We start from the raw sequence: 20,887 nt of genomic DNA on the forward strand, positions 1-20,887 counted from the left end.
TCCAGCTGAAAGATAGGGCGTCCACTTTCCATGCTTGTCTGTGATAAGTCCTTGTGCAGAATCTTTTTAGTTGGTAGTTGTGAGGAGAGGCAAATAGATCTGTATCCGGGCATCCCCATTTCCTTGTCATCATGCTGAAGACTTGTAGATCCAATTTCCACTCGTGGGGATCCATGAGGTTTCTGCTTAGTTTGTCTGCCAGAGTATTTGTCTTTCCTGGCAGGAATTGTGCCTGCAGATGTACTTGGTAAGTCAATGCTGTGTCCCACAAAGTCATGGCTAGTCTGCAAAGGGGGTAAGAATGAGTCCCTCCCTGCTTGTTTATATACCACATGACCGTGGTGCTGTCTGTCTTTATCAGTAGTTGTCCCAGATGAAGTAGGTCCTTGAAGGCTGTCAAGGCATTCTGAACAGCTAGCATCTCTTTTTGATTAATATATAGATGCATTTGGTTTGCGGACCATGTGCCCTGAATACATCTTCCTGCCATGTGGGCCCCCCAGGCATAATCTGATGCATCCGTTGTTAATGTCTGCCTGGCTGGGGATAAAGTGAATGGCTGTCCCTTGTTCTGGTGACAAGCCTTCGCCCACCAATGAAACTCCTGTTGCAGGCAGGGAATGAGAGTAATTATTGTTTCCAGCCTGTGGCAATGTTGAGTCCAAACACTTTTTAGGTACCACTGAAGTTTCCTCATATACAGTCTCGCATATGGAATTAGTAGAATGCAGGGTACCATGAAGCCCAAAGCCTGCAGAATTTTTTTTGCAGATAACTGGGTCTTTGTTGCCAACAGGTTGAAATAGGTAGTCAGTTGCCTTTGTTTGTCTGGCATGAGATAAGCCATCTGGGAAGTTGTATTTAAGCTTGCACCCAGGAATATTATCTCTTGAGAGGGTACTAGTTTTGATTTCTTTTCGTTGACTGTGTGCCCTAGGCCTGTTAGAAATCTCTTTACAAATGCCAGATGCTGTAGTAGAATGTCCTTGTTCTCTGCTTGAATGAGGCAGTCATCCAAGTAAGGATATATTTGTATTCCTCTTTGTCTGCAGAATGCAATTACTGGTGCCACTTACTTTGTGAAGACCCTGGGTGCAGCAGATAAGCCAAAGGGCAGTGCAGAGAATTGGTAGTGCATTGAGCCAGCTTTGAATCTGAGGTATCTTCTGCATGTTTGTCTGATTGTGACATGCAGGTATGCCTCTTTTAGGTCTAAAGTTACAAGCCAAACCTTCTTGCCCAGCATGGGCAGAAGTTGCTGTAGAGTCAACATTTTGAATTTTGGTATATCCAGAAAAGTGTTTAGAATAGATAGGTCCAGTATTGGTCTCCAGGTCTTGTCCTTTCTTGGTACCAAGAACAGTCTTGAATAAAATCCTTGTCCCTGCTCTTGCTCTGGTAATTGTTGAATGGCCCTCATGTCCATGAGGGATGAGACTTGCTTTTGTGCCTCTGCCCATTGATGTCTTGGCAGGTCTGGCCAACCGTTTGTCCTTGGCAGGGTATGGAAGTGAAACTTGTAGCCTTGTGACACTGTCTAGGACCCATTTGTCTTGGGTTATTATGTGCCAGTTTTGAGAAAAAAGTGCTAGTTTTCCCCCTAAAGGTGCTGCCAGAAGATAAGTGCTTGGTGCAGGCAGGGTGAAGTCATTGGGACTGTTTCCTGTATGGCTGTGATTTGTCTTCTCCAATTTTGGAGGTAGAAGCACCCCATTGTTTAGACCTGTACGAACCTTGGGGCTGGGATCTGCCTCTTGGGTGTCTGTATCTGCCCCTTTGTGGTCTGTCTGACACTGGAAAGAACCAATTCTTTGTAGGCCAGTGTCTGCTAAATCTTGGATGCTGAACCTGTAAGAAATCCTTAACCATTTGCATAGATTTAGCTTTGTCCTCCATTTTCTTTAACACCTCTTCTGTTTTAACACCAAAGTATCATGCTGTAATGGGGCATCTAATAATTTTGCTTTGACATGATCAAGCAGACTGTTCCATTAACCAAGCATGCCTCCTGATGACAGAACCCGTAACAGCGGCTCTGCAGGAGGCCTCCAAAGAATCAAAATCACATTGCAAAGTATGCTTTCCAACTTGTTCAGCTGCATGCAATAAATCCTGCATTTCTTTGTTTTCCGCACATTCAAAATTTGTCAACATTTTCTGTTTAAGCAGTGACATAATATATTGCTGATATTTGAGCATATGAAACTGACAATTTAAAGCCCTTATAGCCAAGGTAACGGAAGTATAAATCTTTTTTCCCCATCTGTCCAATGCCCTAGAATCCCTGTCAGAGGGGGTAGGGTTTTTTGCAGTGGAAGCCTTGACCCCTTTGGGACCCTGAGAAATAGTTTCTGGGTCAGCAGCAGGGTTTTTGAAAAGGAATTTATGAGAGTCAGGAACCCTGTAGTACCTGTCCGGCTTAACAGGAGCTGGAGGTAAGGAGTCAAAGGTCAGACTGGACTCTGAAAACACATCATCAGCAATGTCTAACATTGGTGGAACACAGGTGGAATAGCTAGGGGCCTGTGTTGTGGTAGTAAAAGGAAGTCTCTCAGCCTTTTCTTAGATTCTAAAAAATTTTAGCTCTCCCAGTGGAAATGCTCCCAAATGGTATGCAAGGTTTCCCCAAAAAAGTAATCCTCAGGAGAGGCTGAAGGGATAGATTCTTCAGCATCTGAATCCTCATACGGAGGAACAGAGTATTCCTGATTAGAAGAGGAATCAGATGAAATGGAAACCTGATCTGAAGATTCATATTCTGTCTCTTGCCTAGGCCTTTTATCAGGTGGGGGATGGGAGCCCCTGATTAAAGTAATTAAATCTTCGGCCATTTTGAGCATCTGTTTTTTGGGCATGGAGGCCTGTCCATGAGATTGCTGTACTTGTTTCTTTGTCTTTAATGGTGCTTTAGTCTTTGCCTTTGAAGCTGAAGTCGTTTTAATGTATAATTGAGTTGGTCTGAAAACATCCTCAGAAGCCGATGCCTGCTCAGCGGCTCCAGACCCATCTGAGGGAATAGTCTCCTAAGGTCCAATACACTGAGTTTCCAGCAGCCTAGGCGACTCCACGTGGGAGTCGGTAGCGGCCTGCGGTTCTAAAATACCGGGCGTCAGGGGCTGCGAAGGCACCTCACTGAGAACCGGGGAACCGGCGTCTAGCTTAGAAGAAGCCTTGTTGTCAGTTTTGGACCTTGGATGCCTGCCCTTTTCTTTTTCTTTGCGTTTCTTGTGAATTCCGGTAGTCGGATGGCTATCCAACATCGTATAATTAAATCTTCTGCCAAAATAATGTAATGCAAAATCGTACCGACGCTTAATAGTGCATTGGTTAAATCTAGCACAAAACTGACAACTAGCAACGTCGTGGTCAGGGCCTAGGCAAGGAATACAGTAAGAATGAAAGTCCTTATGAGGTATTTGCTTCCCACAAGAAATACAATTATTAACTTTTTCTGACATCGGTCTGGAGCAAGAAAAAAGTTTCCCCAATGGGGTACTTAGATTTTATTGAAGACTTCGGATCTGAAATTTGAACACGAAAATCTCAGAAGTCGGCCGACTGGCACTTGCGAACTGTTTATGCTTCTGGCACCATGTGGCAAGAAAGACTGGAGAAAATGGCGTCGGCTGCATCTTTTATACCCCTGGTGCACTGATGTCAGGGAAGAGGCGACAGCAACCGATGCCGGACCTAGACTTTGGAATTCAGGCCGACTGAGGGTAGCCTGCCAGCAGGATAACCCAAGTGTAATGACTGCAACAGTGAAACACGAAGAACATCTATGCATGACAACTACAGCAATCAATCAGAAGAGGTTAGAAAAGACTGGGGAGAGAGAATGGAAAGGCAATATGCAAAAGAACAATGGAAGTATATTTCTATTTCTCCCAAGTATGCACCAAAATCTGAAAGATTTAGGATTACTGCATGTAAATGTTTGCATAGGTATTTTTATACCCTAAGTAGATTTCAGAAACATTTTCCACGGGTAGAAAGCAATTACTGGAGATGGGATGGGAAAGAGAGGGGAACTTGGGAACATGTTTCATGGAAATGAAATCATTTGGTAGATTTTAAAATTCCCTAGGGGGTACTTTGTCAAAAATGCGGGGGGGGGGGGGGGGGCAAATTATTTTAATCAAAGAAATTATTCTGAGTTGGGATATAGAAAAGCACCAGTGTGTGTAAGGGCTTTTACCACAACAATAGAAGTTTGATATGACTACTGCAAGTAGCATTTAACTATAGAGGTTACATCCTACCATGGATATAATGGCTGGCTCAGTCTGATATTCCTTCCACACATGCACCGAGATTGTTGTGGCTCGAGCTACCACACATGCACCGAGACTGCTGTGGCTCGAGCTACCAAGGGAGAAAACAGCAGTCTGGATGCCAAATATTTTCATGACTGACTTCGCCAAAACAGGTTAGGCTACTGCCTTGATAAAAAGACAAAGTTATGACTACAAAACTTTTATCCAGGAAAAACTATTTACCAAAATGGGGTGTAGGAAGGGTGCATCTACAGCAGCAATAATCAAACATCACCTCAAAGCCCTGTCTCTCAATTCAGTATCATGCAGATTTCTGAGAGGTGATCTTGCCAAGCATATAAAGCATCCCTGGACCCTATTTTGATATACCTTTGGTGCAGCCACAAAACAAACCGCATCAGAACTACTAGATTAAAAGAACTAAACTGTGACATAGATATGTTTCTCAGAGAATTCCATTCTCCGGAAAGTACAGTTTTGTACCTACCATAAATGTAAATGTTTGAGTGCTAATACAGCTGCAGTCATAACAGATGGGTTTTCCTGCCATCAGGCAGGTCCTCGGTCGGCCGAATTCCAAAGTCTAGGTCCGACGTCGGATGTCGTCGCTTCTTCCCAGATGTCAGTGCGACAGGGGTATAAAGGAACCAGCCGACGCCATTTTCTTCAGTTTTTCTTGTCCCAGATGTCAGGTGCCCCCAGAAGGAAGTCAAAACGTAAATTTATGTAATAATGCAATGCAATATAATCAAAAAACAGTAGTTGCAAGCAAATACACCATAAAAGAATACCCCAATAAGGTTGTATGAGGAGATGTTAGCCATTAGACCTGTCCCAAGAGGGGAAGGAGGGAGGGAAACCTGGACTGCAGCTGTATTAGCAGTCGAACATCTACATTTATGGTAGGTACAAAACTGTACTATGTTCATCGTGCATACAGCTGCAGTCATAACAGATGGGTAGAATCCCAAAGCTAAAAAAGGGGTGGTAGGCACTAAGTGGAACTTGGAGGAGCCAGGATGCCCTGCAAGACTGCAGTGGCAAAGCCTGCTCTAGATCTGGAGTATAATGGTAGGTGATAGTGCTTGGAGAAAGTATGTACAGAACTCCAAGTGGCTGCTTCCAAAATATCTTTGGTAGGAACCCCTCTGAGGAAAGCTGCAGAGGTAGCTGTGGCCCTTGTGGGGTGAGATCTGATTCCTGTAGGCACAGTTTTACCATGAAAAGAGTAACAAAAGCGCATGCAGTGGGCTATCCATTTTGAGATTGTCTGTTTGGAAATAGGCTTCCCTTGAGCACCTGTAGCATAGGACACAAAGAGTTGCTCTGATTTTCTGAAGGGCTTTGTTCTGTCCAAATAATAATGGAGCTGTCTGTGAATGTCCAAGGAATGTAGTAGTCTCTCCCCTTTGTTTTGTGGATTAGGGTAAAAGGTAGGTAAGTGGATAGCCTGATTCAAGGCTACCCTGGATACTACCTTTGGCATAAAGGAAGGATTGGTTCATAAGGAAACTCTGTCCTGATGGAAAATGATGAAAGGCTGCACAGCCATGAGGGCTTGTAGTTCCGAAACCCTGTGTGCTGAGGTGATAGCCAGAAGGAAGGCTGTTTTCCATGACAAATATTGCAGTTCTGTTGAAGCAGCTGGTTCAAAAGGAGGCAGGGTCAGTTTTTCTAGAATGAAATTGAGGTCCCAAGCAGGCACTGGTTGCTTCCTTGGGGGTTTCATATTCTTAGCCCCTCTGAGGAACTGTCTTAAGAGAGGGTGAGAGAATAAAGGAGGATCAGTGTTGTATTCTGCAGAAATGGCTGAGGCATGGATTTTGATGGAGGAGAATGAAAGTCCACTGCTTAGCATCTCAGCTAGGTACTGTAAAATTTGAGGTAAATTCAGTATTCCAGGATTCTGACCCTTTTTCTGATTCCAGGCACAAAACCGTTTCCATTTTGCGGCGTAGGCTTTTCTAGTAGAAGGCCTTCTGGCCTCCAAAATGACATCCTGCACCTCCTTGGAGAGTAGGGTCTGTTGTGAACTTAAGGAATCCTCCATGCGGCTAGATTGAGTGTTTTCAGCTGACTGTGAAGAGTTTTGAAGTTGTGCTGAGTCAGTAGAAGAGGCATTTGAGGCAGGATCCATGGTGGGGAATGCGTCACGCTCCTCAGGAGTGGGTACCAGTGTTGTCTTGGCCAGTCTGGAGCAATGAGAATCATCTTTGGTCTGTCTGCTCTGGCTTTTAATAGAACTTTGGGCAGCAGAGGAAGAGGTGGAAAGGCATAAACTGTCATTGTTGTCCAACTGAAAGAGAGTGCGTCCACTTTCCAGGCCTGTGGATGAAAGGTCCTTAAGCAGAATTTTGTCAATTGGTAATTTCTGTGGGAGGCAAAGAGATCTATGTCTGGCCTTCCCCATGCTTGAATTATCCTTGTAAAAACTTGAGGATGCAACTTCCATTCATGTGGATCTGTCATATTCCTGCTCAGGTTGTCTGCCAGCGTGTTTTCCTTGCCTGGCAGGAACTGTGCTTGAAGTTTGATTTGTAATTCCAGAGCCATGTTCCGAAGAGATATGGCTAGCCTGCATAGGGGATATGAATGGGTTCCTCCCTGTTTGTTTATGTACCACATCACTGTGGTGTTGTCTGTCCTGATCAATAGCTGGCCTGGATGCAGTAGGTCTTTGAAAGCCATAATAGCATTTATTACTGCTAGCATTTCCTTTTGATTGATGTGTCGGTGCTTTTCTTTTTGTGACCATTTTCCCTGAATGCACCGATCTGTCATGTGCGCCCCCCCAGGCGTAGTCTGAGGCGTCTGTTGTGATGACTTGATTTGCTTGAGGCTTGCAGAATGGGAGACCTATGTTTCTTTGGCATGCTTGAGCCCACCACAGAAATTCCTTTTGAAGACATGGAATCAGTGGTATAATTGTTTCCAAACTGTGGCTGTGTTGTGACCATAAGTTTTTTAGGTACAATTGAAGTTTCCTCATATGCAGCTTTGCACATGGGATTAGCAGGATGCAAGATGCCATGAATCCCAGAGCCTGCAGGATTTTCCTTGCAGTCAGCCTGTTGAAGGTTGCCAGTTTGCTGAAGTATTGAGTTAGTTGCCCTTGTTTCTCTGGCGTGAGGTAGGTCATCTGGGTGTTTGTATCCAAGCTGGCACCCAGGAAAATTATTGTTTGCGAGGGTATTAGTCTTGATTTCTTTTTGTTGACTGTGTATCCCAGAGAATTCAACAACATTATTACAAACGTCATGTGTTTCAGAAGTATGTGTTTGCTATCCGCTTGGATCAGGCAGTCCAAATATGGGTATATTTGTATCCCTTGAAGTCTGCAAAAGGCAATTACTGATGCCAGGCATTTCGTGAACACTCTGGGCGCAGTAGATAAGCCAAAGGGCAATGCAGAGAATTGATAATGGGTTGAACCTGCAAGAAATCTGAGGTATCTTCTGCAATCTTGTCTGATTGGGACATGCAGGTATGCCTCCTTGAGGTCCAATGTTACCAGCCAAGACTCCTAGCCCAGCATGGGAAGAAGCTGCTGTAATGTGAGCATCTTGAATTTTGGTACGAGTAAATATGTGTTTAGGATGGATAGGTCCAAAATAGGTCTCCAATCTTTGCCCTTCCTTGGTACCAGGAATAGTCTGGAATAAAAACCTTGACCCTGTTCTTGTGCAGGTACCTCTTGAATAGCTTTCATGTCCATGAGATCTGAAATTTGTTTTTGTGCCTCTGCCCTTTGATTGTGTGGCAGGTTTGGCATGCTTCTCATTTTTGGAAGGGTGTGAAAGTGGAATCTGTAGCCTCTGTCTATAATGTCCAGGATCCATTTGTCTTTTGTGACAATATGCCAATTTTTCGAAAATAATGCCAGTTTTCCGCCTAAAGGTGCTGCCATTTGAGCCTTGCTTGGCATGCAAAGGGGAAAGTCATTGGTTCTGCTTTCTGAATGGCTGTGAACTATCCTTACCACCCCTTGGTGTAGGTGCTTGCCATTGTCTGCCTCTAAATGATCCTTGAGATTGCCCTCTACCCCTCGGGTGCCTGTATCTACCTCTTTGAGGTCTGTCCATGGCTGGAAAGGACCAATTTTTTGAAGGCCAATTTCTACTGAAACGTGGAGGTTGTACCTGTAGGAAATCTTTCACTGTTTGCATTGATTTTGCCTTTTCCTCCATTTTCTTTAATACCTCCTAAGCTTTAACACCAAACAATACATCTTTTTGAAGAGGTGCATCTAGTAATTTTGCTTTGACATGATCTGGTAAGGTTTGTTCTTTGAGCCAAGCATGTCTACGTATGACTGATCCTGTAACAGCAGCTCTACACGAGGCCTCTAAAGCATCAAAACCAAATTGCAAGGTATGTTTACCCACTTGCTCTGCACTATGCAACAAATCCTGCAACTCCTTCAAGTCTGGTTGGTCAGGTTGTGACATTTTGCTTTTCAACCGAGATAACAAAAACTGTTGATACTTTAACATATGGAACTGACAGTTTAATGCCCTCATGGTTAAGGTGGCCCTCATGGTTAAGGTGGCCAATGTGTATACCGTTTTCCCCCACCTTTCTAAAGCTCTGGAATCTCTCTCTGAAGGTAATGGAGTTTTGGCAGTGGAGGCCTTAATTCCCTTGGGACCCTGTGAAATAGTTTCTGGGTCAGCCTCATGGCTTTTGTATAGGAATTGGTGTGAATCAGGAACCCGGTAATACCTGTCAGGCTTGACTGGAGCTGGAGGTAAAGAATCTGGGTTAAGGCTGGCCTCTGAATACACATCATCTAGTATGTCTAAGACAGGAGGTATAGCCAGAGGCCTGTGCTGAGGGAGCAAGAGGAAATCCCTGAGCCTTTTCTTGGAGTCTGAATACTCTTGGCCTTCCCAGTGGAAGTGTTCCCTCAAGGTATGCAAGGTTTCCCCAAAAGAGTAATCCTCGGGGGGGGGGGGGGACAGAGGGAATGGACTCCTCTGCATCAAAATCTTCAAAAGGGGAGTATGAATGTTCCTGATCCTCAGAATGTTCTGAAGTAATGGAGGCCTGGTCCGAGGAAGGGTATTCTTCCTCCACTCTGGGCCTTTTGTCCGAGGGGGGTTGAGAACCCCTGATAAGAGTAATCAAATCCTCAGCCATTGTGAGCATCTGCTTTTTAGGCATGGGGCCTTGAGAGGGGCCCTGTGGAGCTTGTCTTTTAGTATGCATGGCTGCTTTAGATTTAGTGAAGGCCTTAATGGAAAAAGAAGAAGATGGCCTGAAGACACCTTGGGAGGTGGCAGGCCTGTCTAAACTCTGAGTTTCCCCGCCAAGAGTGGCTTTGGTATCTGTAGTCGGGGTGTGGGCCAAAGCGCCTGCGACCTCGGGCACAGAAGACACCGCTAATGAAGTGTCATCGGTAGTCAGGGGCTGCGTAGGCGCCTCGCTGAGAACCGGAGCACCTGCAGTCGGCTTTAGCGTGGTGTTGGTAGAAGTCGCGGACCTTGTATGTCAGTCCTTATCTTTGCGTCTTTTACTCAAAACTGGAGTCGGAGTATCCGACGACATAATGTAATTAAACTTTTTGCCAAAATAGTGTTGGGCGAACTCCGCCCGACACTTAATAGTGCGTCTGTTGAATGTAGCACAAAAACGACAGGCCGAGACATCGTGGTCTGGGCCTAAGCAAGGAATGCAGAGGGAATGGAAATCCTTATGCGGTATTTGCTTCCCACATGAAATGCAATTATTAACTTTGTCTGACATCGGTCTGAGGCAAGAATAGTTTCCCCAACGGGGTACTTAGCTTTCAAAAAGTCTTCGGTTGTAAAATATTCATAATCTCAGGAGCTGGCCAACCGGCACTTGCGAACTGCTTCTGCTTCGGGCACCGCGCGGCAAGAAAGACTGGAGAAAATGGCATCGGCTGGTTCCTTTACACCCCTGTCGCACTGACGTCAGGGAAGAAGCGACGACATCTGACGCCGGACATAGACTTTGGAATTCGGCCGACCGAGGACCCACCTGACGGCAGGAAAACCCATCTGTTATGACTGCAGCTGTATGCACGATGAACATCAGGCTCCGCACAGATGTGAAGCAGACTTTCTCCCTATCCCTATTTAAGCGCAACTTGAACCAATGAATTGGTAATTGAAAATTCACCCCTGGTCTGGCTCCTATGTCTCTGACGGACAGAAGCAGTCAGTAAATCACCTCTTATAAATCAAATATAAATCAAATTTGTGGTTCACATTTGGGTTGCATGGCTAGACTTATATGCTTTGGTGCTCCCAACTTGTTGATATACCATACCCAGCTATGCTGTCTATTTATAGAGATCTCACCCTAAGGGAGAAGGTCCCGTAATGCTAGTAACTCTGGACAGGGCTCATCTTCAGTATGATGATGTGCAGACAGGTTTCTTTGGCAGACAACATTTCTCGAGTGGTCTACACAAAGTGTCCACCACCACCACCACATGGTGGTGACAACCATGATGATCATGGCTGCAGGAAGAGAATAAAATTGGAATTCTATGGTGGGGCTGCAGCTGTCCAGCCGCTATGGCAGCTGCCTACTGCATGTTGACATTATATGAAAGTTTTGCCCATGTAGCTCTCTGTGTCCACTGAAGAATCTTTGTGTAATATTTGGGATGTGGCACTACATATACCATTACCGCCATCAGGCCCTCTTGAGGGCTTGAAAGGTAGTTTGAGGAGAGCAATTTAAGAGTAGTTTCTCAGAAGACTGAGTGGGGAAAACATGTTCCTGAAGGAGTTTGGCTCTTTCTGAAGGTGTTTAAATAGCATCCTATAAACACAAGTGTTTCAGTCAGCTCCAACTGTGACTTCCCCTTGGCTAATGGAGATTTCTATAGACAGCTGAAGTTTGAGAAGGTAGAACACTGCTTGATAAGCTAATCCTTGGTGACAGAGATAAGCAGCCAGTCATTTACATACATAAAAATCTGGATTCCTTGGGTCCTCATGTGAGAGGCAACCACTGCCGTGCACTTGGTAAACACGCTACAAGCAGTAGTGAGACCAAATGGCAAAGTATGAAACTGGTAATGACTGTCTCAGGCCCAGAAGAATAGGAATCTCCTGGTCTCTTAGTGATTTTGATTCAAAGGTAGACATCCTACAATTCCCGAAAGTATATCTAATATGCAGGAAGGATGGATTGCACATAAACCATTCAGATGTTTCTTGACTTACTGATGTAGGTCTCCGAGACACAGTACTGGTCTGATGTTCTAACAGTTTAAGACCATTTCTTTGACTACCTTTTGACAGGGTGAGACATATGAGAAAGGAGGTGAGGATAGTTTTGAAAAGGTGTGACAGGGAATGTAACAGCCTCTGGATACTATCCCTCAGACTGATTTGTTCCACATGATGACTATCCACTCAGTCGGGTGCAGGCAGAGATGAGCCCTACAACTGTTTCTAAGGTACAACATCTAGGCAAGAGTCTAGGGATTCTGCTGTTGTCTTTCTTGGAAGGGACAACATAAATCCGGAATCTGCATAACGTCTTTACCTCTGGACAGTGTCTGTTGAAGGATCTCCCGCATCCTTCTGCAGGCACTCCTATCCTGAAACTAGTCAAAGAACTGTCGTGGGACCTTATGAACTAAAATTCTTAGGACTCTTCTGACACCTAGAAAAAGACCACTAGGGAACTGTTCTTGACTCCCACAGAGGACAATGCTTTGCTTCTTGCATACTTCCTTCCAGTCCTTCATGCTGGAACCAAAGTATTGACCTGTCAAAAGGGGCATCTGTGAAATAAACCTTGAACTTCTCTGCACAAATCACACACAGCTAGTCATAGTACCTCATTGGGATGCTCATCTTGGCAGCTCTCGCCACTACATCAGCCACATTATGTTACTATTTGCATGGAGGTGGTTGAGATATTACGTACAGTGGTCACCTGCAACTCTCACTGCCTACAAGTGTCAGGTGTCACTAGTCATCTCAGTGTGTCCAGGGTCTACATGCCTAGATCACATTGGAACCTGTTCATGTGCATCTCTTATGTGAAAGGTACCCCCCCCCCCCCCAATGCATATGCTCGATTCTACATTCTGTCCATCACTCTGGAATCCCTATCTGAGGGATGGAGAGAGCGAGATGAGATCACAACTGAATGCTCTCCCTTTTGGCCACTGCCACTAGAGCCATGCAGTCAGCAAGGAAACCCTTACTCCAATATTGCCTGCCCTTAGTAGGGTACAGTATTTTGTCTGGCTTCCTAGGAACAGTCTCAGCCACAAGGGGTTCTTACCAAGCCTTTCCTACTACCAAGTCAATTATGCTATCAAACAGAGGGAACCATTCAAGATGTAGGAGAGGCAAATCAAAAAACATCCAATGGAAAACTCCTTGTGTGGGGAGGAGGAGTTCAGTAGGCCAAGTAACCATCTATCCGATTTTCTTCTAAAATTTCTCCAAATTTGGGATTATCTGGAGAGAATTGTGGGAAATCCTTTCCTTCATCAAGATCTGAATCCTGTGTCAGGGACTCTGCAGGGGAGACTAAATGCCTCCTCTTACACTTCCTCTTCGGTACTTTAGGTAAGGGGTCTTCCAAGGGAGAGAAGGATTTATCTGACCAGAGGGCTGTCTTTTCCTGAAGTTTATCGATAGGTATCAGTAAGTTTTGTAGAGGGAGCTCATGATCTGTGCCAAAAACAAAAGTCTGAGGGGTATCCGGGGAGTGGAGCCAAAGGAGGTGACACATTTAATCTGTCATGTCATCAGTGGGGTTCATTCTTTATAATATTTTAAATGCTGATGAGGTGACTGTGGTTGTCTATATAAGCAGACCTTGGCAGCACAGAGGGTGTCATAAAAAAAGATTGCTCCCAGATCTTAAGAGGGCTTCAGTATGGAGAGTTCAAAAGCCAAGGTATTGGAAACAGTGAATGGCACCAACAGAAATAGTGTCGACATGGATATCAACCCCTTGAGCCCAACAGGCCTAGTCTCTCTATGGGGCCAAATGAGTTGGAGCTGAATGATCAAGTCCTTTCCGCACCACTGCAGATCTCACCTAGATCACTGCAAGCACCAAATCTCTCAGTGTCAGACCCAGAGTTGTGGAAGGAGTGTAGGAGGCTGAGAAATGGAGTTCAGGCCTGTTTACTCCCTAGAGAATGACGGTGATGGTATGATATCCATGTCAATCTATGCTTTTATAAATGCCCTCATGTGCTTCAAATTATGTTGCATCAAGGGGCTTCTGACAGACAACATGGCAGATACCAGTCTGGACTTCATGAATTACGAAAATTCCTTCTATGAGGAAAAGCTTTCCTTTCTTTTCCTTAGAGAGGGATCATGGATGATAACCTCTCCAGAGAAGGACTCCTTAAGAGACTGCGGCAATTGAGCTCTGACAATTGGTCCCTGTTGAGGTTCCTGATACGGGTGGCTTAATGTCAGAGCCTTCAAAGCCATGAGTGAAGTTTATGAAGTCTGAAATTCAGGCCTAGATTGTTTTGGAGATGAAGAATCCGCAGTCTGTGTTTCTGCTTTCTTTTTTCCTTACCCATCTGTGGGAATCATCAGGAGGAAGACAACGGAGTTTATTTCTTTGCTCCTCCAAGTCCTTCACTGTAAAGACATGAAAATGTCACATTGCTCCTACTCATAGGTCATGGGTGTCCTGGGGACTGATCTTGTGACCACAACATTCATACTTCTTGAGCCATGAGGTCTTTTCCATACTGATTTGGAACAAGAAAAAAAATGGAAGCCTAAGCACCAAGAGAAATAAACTAGACTACACAAAAAAGCAAACTACAGAATTATTATATGGGTATCCAGTTAGGGTAACAATCCAGTTAAGAATAATTCTCAGCTATTAGTTAACTCTACAATGAAACAAAAGTCTATCTTTTTGTAAATCACATAAGGCCTCCTGGCCAAGACAAGGGAGGGTAATGGAGAAAGCTGAAAGCAGCTTAATAATTTGACTTACAATTACAAATGGCATTTTTTTTAAGGTAAAGGTTGTTAGAATTTTTTTTCCTTCAAAGAAGTATGAAAAACACATTTACCTCAAGAGGCAGTAAGGACTGCTGTCAAAGTTATGCCAGCAAATGAGATCTAAGGAAACAGAGTGGTGGTGCATTACTCTTGTGAGGAGAGTTGTTTGCCATGTTGGTGCCAATCAGCATACAACTCCCATCCAGTAAAGTGGACAGACCGAATAATATAAGATTAGTTAATACCTTAATTATAGCACAAAGGGTTGCGAAACATGCATGTTAATTACACAATAAAGGCTCTGTTAACTAACTACATATTAAGAGAGACTTTAGCCATCCTGTTAAACTTTAGAGCTCCATATGCAATAATAAATACTCGAGGAATCTGTTTCGTTAGGAGCAACATGGCTGAAAAGTAAAGTGTTGAATTCTTTACAAAAAGCAAAACAGAATACCTTCTCCCCTGGTGTGACAGAGATCCTCCATATGCAATGTGTATAAGAAGGGTAACCATTAGGAAATCCTGGTGAGGAGAAGTTACCTGTTGAATCTTGCAGTGTTTCTCCACAAGCTGCAATTAAAAAACATAGTGTCACACAGTCAGCAGTGAATATTCAACAGATCAGATGACAACAGCATTTTGCTTTCTTTTATTTCAGTGTACACTGTCCCAACTAGCTCTTATTAAAATAATTAATAAACACTCTGCCTGTTGATAATACCTCTTTCTGATACATAAATGCGATCACATGAGAAGGTTATGTGGGCTTCATTAACGAGATGTAAAAAAAAATAAAAACTGGGGGCAGCACTAGTAACCTAGAGATCAATACAGAAATGATTTTCATTAATCCGTGCTGGCTCATTCAGCTTATGTCTTAACTCTTGCTTTAAGTATTATACGAGTCATATGAGTCTCTACCTGATTAACTACTATCCAACTACCATTCACAGGTTCATAGCTGATAACTAGGCTAACAACCCTAAAGAGCCTTTTTAAGTTTAGCCATTCTTCCAGCTGTATTTGACAGATTATGATAGCACTCATTTTATAGGGAGTAAAACTTGAGTACAAGTGGTCAAGCATTTATAAGCTTCCTTCTTCTAATAAGGACATAGGTAGAACACAATTACCCATCAAATGATTCAAGTTGCACTTGAATAAGTGCAGAGAGGAACTCTGCTTCACATGGATGAGAAGCCTGTTCTAGAGAAGGGGTACTCTGAGCACATACCTGCCCCACCAATATGTCTTATTTATGTTGCAGACGAGGTTCAGGTCCCTAGACTGGGTGCTTCACATGTATAAGTTTCACAAATGTGCGTCAAGTCTACAAAGGCCATATCAGAAGCTGCTTTGAAGGCCAGGAATAGATATTCCCTCACCAATCTGTAGCAGACTGAGTTCAAGGACAAGGCTTTGAGGCTGTCCTCATAAGAAATGTCTTCTACACCATGGATTATTTTTGTGTGGAACCTCTTAGGATGTTACAGTTGCTGCATATGCCAGGTGAGGAGCATACCGAAAGGGGGCACTGTACTCAATGATTTATTTGACAAGAGCTTAGTACAACGAAACAAAGACATCTCTAGACCTAGATGCCATACCCTTGGCTTACAAATTAATTTCCTTACTACAGTACATAGTCATGATGATCAAAGACCAAGTTGTTGTCTGCAACTGTTACCAAATCCTTGATAACAGTGTCAACTTCTCAGGATGTATTACCAATGCAGCAATTCCCTGAGGTAGCCATCTTTGTTAGGATGTGTCAGGTATTCTTGGAGGATGTTTGGGAATTCTATAGGTTCAGAGATTCATAGAAGATTACTAGGCTAATGGCCCAAGAGACCTTCCAGACATATTTATCTTGTGTTGCCCCAGTTGTCGGTGGTTAGGTGAATGAAGTTCACAGAGGTAAGGGTCTACTGTAGTTAATAATGACTTCCTCTGCCCAGGAGGAACATGGGCGCCAGGCAAGGAGTGAAATCAGCAGTCACCCATCCATTGATCTAGGTTGTGTCTGAAGATGGTCAGGGAGGGGCTCTTTTTCACAAGCATTGCAAACTTGTTCCAGAGAAGTGGCAGTCTCTGGAAAATGTATCCATCTCTCCTGCATGACCTGTTCATGTCAGAGTCTAGGTTTAAGATCTGTGGAGTGAGTGATGTTCGTACAGTTTGACTTACAAATATGTAGCATTCCAGCAGGGCCAGGTCAGAGCCTGCTTTGTAAGCTAGGCACATCACTCCTTAGTAATGTGTAGGAGGCAAAATACAGTGACAGAGCTTTCAGTCTTTCCATGTAAGACTTGTTTTGTGTACCTGGTAATTTCTTGATGAGAAACCTCTGTGGTCTCTCCAATTGTTGCAGGTGTTGGTGAGGTACATGCGAAAGTGAGCACTGTACTCAATTGCTGGTATGATGAGGACAGAGCATAATGGAATTATAATAGCCTTAGATCTAGATGTGATGCCTTTACTTATAAGATGTGCCACATAGAAGGATTTTCTTACTACTGTGGATACATGGTGGTCAAAGTTCAGATTGCTATCAACCCGAGAACCCAGATCACATACCCCCTGGGTCTACCCCTTAGTGGGGTGCTATCTGTAATATACACTGCATATAGTCTGCAATTGTCTGTTAACTTGACCAGACAGAGGCCTTTCTTGGTGGTTTTGACTTCAGAGAAGTATACACCAAAAAAAGGAGCAGTTCCAGCACCAAGCCCTGAGGGACACCACTAGTGACTCACTTTTTTTGTGGAAATAGAATTACCTATCCTGACTTCCTGTGTCCTACCTATAAGCCAGCTGGTTATCCAGTAGGTGACGTAGAAGATTACATTTAGTTTTATGAGGTTGTCTACAATGCCTTAGTGGGGTACTGAGTCAACTGTTTTGGCCAGATCAAGGTAGGCAGTATGCACGGTTTGCCCTCCTCTAGTGTTTTGGTGACCTTCATGAAGAAATCCACCAGGTTGAATAGGCATGCCCTGTCCTTGATGAAACCAAAATAGGTTGGATCCAATGCCTGAAGGTTTTCTATATTGTTGTTTATCATGTCCATGACTACTACTTCCACGGCAATACAAACAAGACTAGTCAGGATTATGGGTCAGTAGTTTCACAGGTCCATGGATAGCCTGCCCTTATGCAGAGGGACAACACTTTCAGTCCTCTGTTTGCCTGGCACAAAGCCTATCTGGAAGCTACAACTGAATAGTGCTTTGAGTGGGGCCCAATAGGCTATGTTCATACTATGAAGAAGGCATTGTGAAATGTCATGAGGTTCTATTGATGCAGTGTTTTTGGCTTTGCAGAGGTAATCCAGAACCTGTTTCCCTAGTGATAATTGAGGGAGCTGTGAATGGAGTATTTCTTGAGAAGTCTCAGGGAGTGAAGCAGGGTAAAACTAGAGCTGAATTTACCAGACAGATTTGCTATATCATCTTGTTCAGTAAAGATGGCTCCATTTACATTAAGTTTGGAACGTTGTTTTATATTACCTTTCAGGTTTTGGTCACAGCAGAAGAATGTCTTGTGGTTGTCCTTTGCCTGGGAGGCTAGTTTTACCTCAAAATTGGCTTAGGTAGATGTAATTATTCCAGAGTTGTTTATTTAGTTTGAAAAAGGTGCTCTTACCTTGATGAGCATTAGGACTTTTTATTTCTAACCAGGATTTTCTTCCTTTGGTATACAACCTACTGATACTGGAATTCCACACTGTGGCTTGTTTTTATAGCCCTATGCTTTTTTCAGGTAGGTACTGCTGCCTCTATGCAACTATATACACAATTGCAGAGTTTTTTTTTTTTTATGACTGTGTATGCATTGAAGTTCCCTGGGTTTGAGGGAGTAGGGATAGCTCAAAATTTTGCCAGTGTGTCACTTAAAAGTAGGAAGTTAGTCACAGAATAATTCATAAACATACAAATGTTACCTGGTGTCGCTCGTCTAGTCAGGATACAATAGATTAGACTTCATGGGTTCTGTTCAAGCAGCTTTATTATGTACAAACACATCAGGATTGAGGCTTAATAACTAACTTAGATAAACTTATAAACAAACTATTACACTCATACATGCTTAATCTCTGGCTGCACTCACAAAATGGCACTGAACCTAGCACGTGCTATTTATATGCACGTTCAGTCCTTGGAATGCTTCTTAAAAATACAACACACATATTCAATTCTACATCCTCCCTCTGAGAAATAAATCATGTAATGTTGATGACATTAATTGACATGCAATCAATATAAATAATTCTTTGTCATGCAAATATACAGAACTAAATACATATACACGATTATGTCCAGGTTGCTGTGTATTTCACACTAGGTCTGGAAATATAACCAAAACGTGTGACATAAAATTTAGGATCAGATTTAGCACCTGGGATGGTCTCTCCTGAATGTTCAACTTTTGGGACATCAGAATCATCATCAGGACTGGAAGTAGACGTTAAGACACATTCTGCAACAGAAACATTGTCTGAATTGCTCTGAGATATAGAGTCTGCATCACAGGAACAATGCTGCGATATCGATCCTGTTACAGGAAAAAGCTGTCTGCGATTTTTCCTGTACTCCTCACCCCCAGATTCTACGAAGTAGGATCTCAGCTCAGTACATATACCTGTTACTTGACCAATCTGGTCAAAACCTTTCGCTGTTTGTATTCTCACTGCCTCTTCTCCTTCCAATGGATGAAGAAATCTGCTCAATTCATCGTAGCTGGACTTCTGGAATGAACACTTTCTGAACAGTTGAACTCTACTTATCCTGTTGTTTTTTGCTTTAGGCTTCAACGAACTGGAACTGATAGGCAATGTTGTTCTGGTTTGTCTAGATAGAAGTCTCTGAGCAGGCGGAGCCAAGTATATCGTCACGGGGTATGTTTCTGAGATTAAGTAAATTAAAAAAGACATCGGTATTGTCACGCTTTTACCTCTCAAGTAATTGCTTTCCACTCTGCACTGCACGTTTAAGCTAGTCCATTTGACTGTGGGTATTCTGGACTACTAGTAACAAAGTCCCATTCTTTTGCAAATTTCTGAAACAACTGACTAGTAAATTGAGTACCATTGTCAGAAATAACTGTGTGGATGACCATGGACTGAAAAATGGCATTTCAACTTAGCAATAACAGCAATGGATGTTAGGTTAGGTAGCAAATCAATCTCAAACCTGTTTGAATAAGAATCCACCAATACCACGTAATGCAGACTATTCCACTCAAATATATCAGTGGCTACTGCTGACAAAGGTAGTTCAGGAACTTGACTTAGTTGAAGTGGCTCTCTTTGCAAATACAGTTTAGTATTATTGCATACTGAACAAGACAAAAGCACTTTAATGTCTTTTGCTAAAGAAGGCCAAAATACTAGCCCTCTCACCCTTCTTTTGGTAGATTCGGAACCTGAGTGACCACGGTGCAAAATCTGGATATGTTCATGTTATAAAGTAGGAACAACAATTTTAGGACCTTTGAAAATAATGCCATCTTCCACCAACATCTCATCTCTGTAAGGAAAATGTTTGCGCTTCAGGGGGTACACTAGATTGCTTTGACGGCCATCCAATATTAATGTAGTGATTGAGCTTTTGCAAAACTGGATCAGTTTTTATATGATCTCTCAACTCAAGTCTTGTGGTAGAAAAATTACACACTTCCATGACATCAAAGTCAAAATTACACACTTCCATGACATCAAAGTCAAAATTCTCTGCATTAAGCTGTTCCATTGTATTCCTGGGCAATCTCGATAAGGTATCAGCCACATAAAGAAGTTTGCCTTTAGTGTAGACCATTTTGTAGTTGCACTTTTGCAATTTGGGCATCATTCTTTGTAATCTTGCTGGAGCTGAATGCATAGGCTTCTTTAAAATAGTAACTAAAAGTTGGTATCAGTTACAAACTGAATAGCCCAACCATAGATATAATCATGAAACTTTAAATATGCAAATACTATCTCCAAAAGTTCTTTCTTGGCATATTCCTTTTCAGTTTGGGTAAGAGTTCTTGATGCACAGGCTACTGGTCTGCCTTCTTGAAGAATGACTACGCCAAGACCACATTTTGAAGCATCACAGGAAAGGTTTACTGACATCATAGTATCTTAATGTAGGTGGGGTGGCAGAAGGTCTTCAAATGCTTTCTGGTGCTGTTCCAACCAAGACCATGTAACATTTTTGTGCATTAGCACTCTCAAAGGTGCGGTCAACTGACTGACATCTGGTATAAACGTACCTAAATAGTTCATCATACCAATAAAACGTAGAGCTTGAACATTACCTGGTGCTGGCATCTCAAGAATGGCTGCTTGCTTGGATGGGTCTGGTTGCAAGCCAGTGTTAGTAAATAAAGGACCTACATATGTCACTTCTGGTAGTCTGAATTTGCACTTCAGAGGATTGTACTTAAAGTTCACTTCACATGCTCTGTCTACAACTCTCTTAAGGTTTCTGTCATGCTCTGCTTCACCATTGCCTCCAACCAATAAATAGTCTACTATTACGGCACAAGGATAATCTGAAAAAATATGCTTCACTGCACACTGAAAGACTTCACTTGCAGAGTTTATTCCAAATGGCATCCTGAGGAATCTACATCTCCCAA

At 43.1% G+C, this 20,887-nt stretch overlaps 1 protein-coding gene across 1 annotated transcript in view; it reads right to left on the reverse strand.

The window, feature by feature from the left end:
- TLL1 (tolloid like 1) overlaps nucleotides 1-20,887 on the reverse strand; it is a 1,749,881-nt gene that overhangs the window by 1,109,712 nt on the left and 619,282 nt on the right. Inside the window, exon 7 of the mRNA XM_044063452.1 lies at nucleotides 14,718-14,833. Coding sequence (XP_043919387.1) covers nucleotides 14,718-14,833 — 116 coding nt within the window. The remainder of the gene's footprint in view (nucleotides 1-14,717; nucleotides 14,834-20,887) is intronic.

Source organism: Protopterus annectens, chromosome 2.part1 (assembly GCF_019279795.1).
Source record: "Protopterus annectens isolate FY-2018-M chromosome 2.part1, PAN1.0, whole genome shotgun sequence".
NCBI lineage: Eukaryota > Metazoa > Chordata > Ceratodontiformes > Protopteridae > Protopterus > Protopterus annectens.